Genomic DNA, 6,707 nt, shown 5'->3' on the forward strand with positions numbered 1-6,707 from the left:
TCCATGCGCAGTTTCTTCTCTTGCTCCAGGGACCCTTCCAGCTGCACACAACAAGGCCATCAGTGCTGCACCAGCCACCTCCAGCTCCATACCTGTCTGCTCCTGCTGTGTCTGCCTGTGCTTACATCGTCCACTTGCTGCTCCAGCTTGGTCTTGGCCTTGGTCAGGGTATTGACTTTGTCCTCTTCTACCTGCAGGTCATCCAGGGTCTGCTGATGGGCCTCTTGGAGGGCTTTCTTCTCTTTTGTCAGCTTGGCGATGGTCTCGTCCAGGGCTGCCATCTCCTCGGTGAGGTTTTTCACCTACAAATACGAGCAATTATCAAAATTCATTTGAAAACTTGCTTGGTGATTCAGGGAAATTCTCCCTCTGCTGTGCTTGGCCAGAAGTTGTGCTTTTCTTTTCACTGCTTAGGTCAGGCCCAGCTCACGTGCTCAAAAGCCAACACGTCCTTAGGTTGCTCCTTTGCTCCTGGAAACAATGATTTTTTGACCCCTTAATGTGAGTCCCTCTGTGTGTACCTTGTTTTCCGTGGCGTGTTTTTCCTTCTCCACCTTGGCCAGTGTCAGCTCAAGGTCATCAATATCTTTCTTCAGCTCTGAACATTCATCCTCCAGTTTTCTTTTCTTGGCTGTCAGCTCAGCATTGATTTCCTCCTCATCCTCAGCCCTTTCAGTCACCTCCTTAATTTTGGCTTCCAGCTGGATTTTGGTTTTGATGAGCTGGTCACACCTTTCCTCTGCATCAGCCAGGCTATCTGCTTCCTGTGGGGAGATAGAATTTTGTGGGTTGTAATATTTTGAACTTTCCGTGCTCTGTCTTTTGTATCACTGAGCAGGCTTGTGTTAAAATGGGAGCTGAACCTGACTTTCAAGTCCAGCAACTGGAAGATCTTGACTGGTGTTTACTGTAAACCTCATCATTTGGAACCAGTATTTATTCTGTATTCTCTCTGTCTCCTAAACATTTCATGCTGGTTTGGTGCCCATGACAATGCTTCATAGCACAAACACAAAAGCACAACAATTGAAGTGGTTAGTTTAATTACTAATTTCATCAGGATCAAGGGCTTAGTGGATTTTTTTTTTCTGATGGAAAATGCATCTACCAGCTTTTTCTCTTTAATTGTTACAAGGAGAGACTTAAATTATTTGGGATGTAATGGCTTTTACATTTCTGACAATAATTTAGTTGAGAAAGGTATTTATCATTCTCCTACAGGCATTAAAATTGCTGCAAGACCAATAAAGTTCTAGCCCTCCTCTACCTCTGTAATGTCTTTAAATACCATATCAAGCATTTCCTTAACTAGTGGATGGCTTCATTTGGTGTTAAGAAACTGCCTTTTCCTAAATGAGTTTGAATGAGAAGTATCTGTGTTTCTGAAAGTAATCAAGGCCTTCTATTGTAGTTGTAGATGGGAAAAGCCTGTGCTTCCCTGGTTTGCTTTACTGCATTAGACAGAAGCACTGCTTTGAAACCTGAGATGTTTCCCTTCCAGTTCAGAGCTCTCAGATGTGCAGCACATGTTGGCTGGTGTTTCATGGCTCTTTCCTCAGACAGCAGGAGTGATGAGTGTCGTGTTGGGCTGCCATAGATCTCACCATGCCCATGCCAGTGCCTGTTTCCTCAATGCTGCAGTGCCTTAGAGTGTGTGATTTAGACTGTTTTCTACTACCCATCAGTTCCTGTGAGTTACTGCATAGGATAAGATACCTTCTGACAGTTTAGCATTCTTTTTCCAGGGAAAAACAAATGGTGATACTCACAGCCTGCACTTGGAGCTGCAGGTCATTTTTCTCCTGCAGCAGGGCCACCATTTTCTCCTCCAGTTCCTTCCGCTTTGCCTCAGACTTCGCAAGCTCTTCCTTGGTTTTCTCAAACTCTTGTTTCATGTTGGCCATCTCCTTCTCAGACTCTGCACTCTTCAGCAAGGGCTTGATCTTGAAGAACAGCTTCATCCAGGGCCAGTGTTTGACGTTCATGAATGCACGAACGTTGTACTGGATGCAGAAGATGGACTCTCTAAGAAAGAATTCACATGGTTATTGAATATTCTGTGTATGGTGAAATTTGACTCAATTAGCCAAATACCAGTAGAACGCAACAAATGATTGAGAAGTATCTACCTCCTTTCTACCATTTTCTTATACTCCACTCTCATCAAGAAACCTCTGCACCTGGCTTGTATCATGGTCATAATCTCTGCTAGTTTCTCATCTCTCATCTCCTCCAGCACACCTATCAGCCCAGCTTTGAAGAACACCTTGAAAGAAGGCAAGATTGTAGTACATCAGTCTTGGGTAGTGCATGACTGGGGGACACAGCATTTCAAAACAGAACTTCATTCTACCTTGGTGTGACCAAATCTGTACTGGGTGTGGTCAACATCAATGGACCCAAGCAGCTTCTCTGAAGCTTTCTTGCTATCCATGAACTGACCCTCTGGAATAGCACTGGCATTAAGTACTCTGTATCTGTAGAAGAAAGCAGAACATTTCTGAAACGGTGACTGAAGCTCACAACCTACTCAGCAACACCTGAGTAACATCATCTTTTAGAGAGGGCATCCCCTCAAGACAGAGAAAGTGAACCATTATCTCAGAATCCAAGAGAATCCTACAATCAACATAAAATAAATCATAATTTCACAATTAAACATGTCAATGTAAAATGATTCAATATTGTTAACATGATCAGGCTTGGTCTGCATGTGCAGTAAGGTGCAGTGCTCTTACCTCTGTTTGAAGTCAGCATAGAGGACTCTGCTGGGGAATCCTTTCCTGCAAATCCTGATCCCTTCCAGCACGCCGTTACAGCGCAGCTGGTGCAGCACCAGCTCGTGCTCCATGGCACCTGACAAACACCAGCATTAGTGACTACCCAGCTCTTTGACACTCAGGAAAGGAGCATCTGCTGCTCAAGTTCTCCTCCTCATGGATGTCCTTACCAGGGGTTTTTGTTTCATTTGGGATGATGCACCGTACAAAGTGAGGGTGGGTGCTCCTCAGGTTGGCCATCAGCTTGTTTAAATTCTCCTGTGAGATTACAAGGTGAAGTTTAGATTAAATTGAGTTTGAATCTCCTGCTTACCATGATGTTCATGTAAAAACTGAGTGCTTCTTTCTGTGTCTTCATATATAAGAAATGCACAATTATTTTGGTGTAAAATATCCATTAATCTGGTTCTTCTCCAGGAATTACAGGGGTCTCCTCTCACGTCAAGTCCACTCAATTCCTGTGTTATTTCAGAGGATGTTTTAATGAGGCAATGGATTCTGCTCTTACCCTGAAAAGAGCTGAGACAGTCTGGAAAGAAGAACCCTTCTTCTTGCCTCCTTTCTTGCCACCACCACCACTGGCCTCTGCAAAACAAATTAAAGAAAAAAATGTAATTAACTATATACATTATACATTGGAAACTACATTACACCAAACAATTTTAAATATTTAGTGTTTATGGCTTCAATTCTGTTTTAACATTGTCCCACACTGAAAATACATTTTTCACTGAACTGACCTGCATCTGCTCCACCATAGTTGGCAAAGAGTAAGGCCAGGGTCTTCACAGATGATTTCTGGTACAACCCAATGACAGTTTCATTCAGAGGGTCCTTGTTCTTCTCCAGCCACCCAGTGATGTTGTAGTCCACTGTGCCAGCGTAGTGCACCAGGGAGAAGTGGGCCTCAACCTTGCCTTTGGCAGGTTTGGGTTTCTGGAAGTTGTTGGACTTGCCCAGGTGCTGGTCATAGAGCTTGTTCTTGAAAGAGGTGTCAGTTGCCTTGGGGAACATGCACTCCTCTTCCAGGATGGAGAAGATGCCCATGGGCTGGAAGGTACCACAGGAAATGACAAAGAAAGATGATAATGGAAATGTCCAAGGCCACACTGGATGGGACACTGACCAACCTGGTCTAGGGCAAAGTGTCCCTGTCCCTGGCAGGGGGTTGGAACGAGATGTTCTTTAGGTTCCCTTCCAACCCAAACCACTCTGGGATTCTATGACAGTGACAAGAAGCCTGTGCTATGAACATCAAAGATACTTCTGGGGTGTTTTAGCATCTCAGCCTGGATGAGGGCCTGGGTTTGTCAGGAGTTGTTCTCAGGCAGGGAGAGATTTCTGCCTTCCCTTTGCCTCCCTGCAGCCAATCTTCACGGAACTCGTAAGGATGTCTGTCCAGTGCACGTTAGAATTGGGTGCAGAATTAGAGGGAGCAGAAAGATAATTGGCAAAAGAGCCACAAGAGGCCCTGTTGTTGAGGGAAGTCCAGTGAGATGATACCTATTGCCCAGATTTGTCTGTAGACCTCAGATTTGAACCTTCGAAGGAAAAAGAAAAGGAGACTGACTTTGCTCTGTTTTAAAAGCACTCCCCCCTTGGTAGGAGTCCAGGCTACTTTTCCATGCTTGAAAACCAGAAAATGCAGGACTGATGACACAGAGGTGCATTTCCCCATTTCTCTTCCCCAGATTAAACTAAATTGCAGTGCAAAATACTTTGCTTAACTGATGCTGCATGTCTGGCTCTGAGCTGAACCTGCCTGAGGAACATCCCGTAATTCCAGCATTCATCATACGCCTGTATGGGAGAGGTACCTTCTCAATGAGCTCAATGCAGGCAGCCAGGTCCATCCCAAAGTCAATGAACTCCCACTCAATTCCCTCCTTCTTGTACTCCTCCTGCTCCAGCACGAACATGTGGTGATTGAAGAACTGTTGCAGTTTCTCATTGGTGAAGTTGATGCACAGCTGCTCAAAGCTGTTGAACTGTCCAAAGCAAGGAAAGGTGCACAGGTTCTCAAAGTGAGCCAAACACCACAGGCCTTTGCTGGCCCTCTCCTAAGGCTGTTTGAAGTTCCCCAGCTGAAACACCATCCCCAACCCGACTGTCCCAGCCTGTGTTCCCTTAGCAGGGCTTCTACTGTACCACTCCCTGGCCTTGAAGGATTTTATTATCATTACTTCTGAAATCAATTCTTTTTCCCATCAAAGCCTTTGGTAACCTCAGCTGCTCCATCGGGTAGGGGCTGCAGGTCTCTGACCTCCTGGACAGTGGAATCCTCCTCAGTGTCCCACCCAAGGATTTCTCTGGCTTCACATCAATAATCTGTGCTCAGGAAACATGCTGGGAACTTGCCCAATGGCACAGCCTTTCCTTGGTTTTCCAAGAGCATCCAGCCCTTTGGCCCAAAGCTGTTTGAGCCTTAGTCCTGAGCCCTCTCTGTTTGCAAAGCCTGAGACCTTTGCAAGCTCTGTTTGCCCGAAAGGCAATGTTAGAATTGGTGTTTGTCAGCAAAGCCATTTGAGGGGGCTACAGTGACAGAGAAGAGGGAGGTGTTCCTAGAAAACATCAGATGAGAAGGATAAACTTCTGAATCCTCTCAAAAAGAAGTGTGTGTCTGAGTCCTCATGACCCCTCCTTGCTCCTCACTTGACTAGGGTGTCAAATCCTTGTTCCTTACATCAAAGATCTCAAAGCCAGCAATGTCCAGCACACCAATGAAGTACTGCCTGGGCTGCTTCGTGTCCAGCTGTTGGTTGATGCGAACAACCATCCACAGGAACATCTTCTCAAACACAGCCTTTGCCAGGGCACCCACTGAATTGTTCACCTAAAGGAGAGGAGACAGGACCCGAGTTTCCCCCCAGGGTCACAGAAGAATGCTCATGTACTCCCTCAAGCCATGCATTTTCAACCTCCACATTTTACCTGTGTCACATTTTGACCTTTGGTCACATACTCATTCCCAACCTTGACTCGGGGATAACACAAGGCCTTGAGAAATTCAGCTGAGTTAAGACCCATCAAGTAGGCAGCCTTGTCAGCCACTAGAGATAGGGAAAGGGAGAGAAAAGCATTTCATGGATGGTGTTCATATTTTAGGAATGGGAGAGCATTTATCTGATCCCATACGGAAGGCCTGGGAAGGAATGTGAATTGTGCAAGCTAATGATGGCCTTCTTTGAAGGTAAGGACACGTATGGCTTAGATAGGAATAGCTTAAAACTGGAATTTCCCAGAAGAATCCCAAAAGCCTCTAGTGCATCAGGTGAGCATGCTGTGGTAAGTGGATTTCTGGGTAGCAAAGCTTAGGGGAGGTATTTCACTAAAAATACAAATGGACATGGGTTTCTCAGTGTTGTATGTGGAGACTCAGCCCAACAGAGGTCAGGAGACAGATAAGTGCTTTGAGCAAATCAGTCACTGAATTTGCTCATACCTTCTGTGCCATCAGGCTCTGCCTGCTCCTCTCGTTGTTTCTGCTTGAACTTCAGGTTCCCGTAGTGCATGACTGCCCCTGTCAGCTTGTAGATGGCTGTTTTCTCATCAGGAGTAAAGCCCAGGATGTCAATGGCACTCTGCAGTGAAAAAAACCCACGAATTCAAATCCATGTCCTTAGTGGGTCAGCGATGTCACCCTTGAGACATGCACAGTAGAGACTGTACTCACATCTGTTGCCATCAGCTCCTCCTGGTCGTCAATGCTGGGGACAGTGACCTCCCCTTGACTCACATAGTGGAAATCATAAGGGTTGGTGGTGATGAGGAGCATGTCTGAAAGCAGGGAGAGGCAAGGCACAGGCTTAGTTTTGCCAAGCAAGTGATAGAGGGAACTGTTGCTCAGGGTTCCTCCTCAAAAAGCCATGAGGCTCCTTCCTACCAATTAGCTCTGGCTTCTTGTTGGACATGATCTGATAGAAGATG

The 6,707-nt window shown here is 45.7% G+C and overlaps 1 protein-coding gene across 1 annotated transcript in view; it reads right to left on the bottom strand.

Annotated features, from left to right (window-relative positions):
• The window catches only part of LOC114071611 (myosin heavy chain, skeletal muscle, adult-like), a 15,690-nt gene that overhangs the window by 6,190 nt on the left and 2,793 nt on the right, over positions 1-6,707 (bottom strand). The window contains exons 7-22 of the mRNA XM_027909460.1: positions 6,664-6,706; positions 6,454-6,557; positions 6,223-6,361; positions 5,712-5,830; positions 5,464-5,613; positions 4,598-4,768; positions 3,521-3,830; positions 3,289-3,365; positions 2,951-3,038; positions 2,739-2,856; positions 2,354-2,477; positions 2,130-2,266; positions 1,770-2,025; positions 522-764; positions 126-302; positions 8-41 (exon numbers count right to left, since the gene is read on the bottom strand). Of these exons, the coding sequence (XP_027765261.1) occupies positions 8-41; positions 126-302; positions 522-764; positions 1,770-2,025; positions 2,130-2,266; positions 2,354-2,477; positions 2,739-2,856; positions 2,951-3,038; positions 3,289-3,365; positions 3,521-3,830; positions 4,598-4,768; positions 5,464-5,613; positions 5,712-5,830; positions 6,223-6,361; positions 6,454-6,557; positions 6,664-6,706 (2,290 nt within the window). The remainder of the gene's footprint in view (positions 1-7; positions 42-125; positions 303-521; positions 765-1,769; positions 2,026-2,129; positions 2,267-2,353; positions 2,478-2,738; positions 2,857-2,950; positions 3,039-3,288; positions 3,366-3,520; positions 3,831-4,597; positions 4,769-5,463; positions 5,614-5,711; positions 5,831-6,222; positions 6,362-6,453; positions 6,558-6,663; position 6,707) is intronic.

Source organism: Empidonax traillii, unplaced genomic scaffold, assembly GCF_003031625.1.
Source record: "Empidonax traillii isolate 1590-97213 ecotype Southwest subspecies unplaced genomic scaffold, ASM303162v1 scaffold2145:size52252, whole genome shotgun sequence".
Classification (NCBI taxonomy): domain Eukaryota; kingdom Metazoa; phylum Chordata; class Aves; order Passeriformes; family Tyrannidae; genus Empidonax; species Empidonax traillii.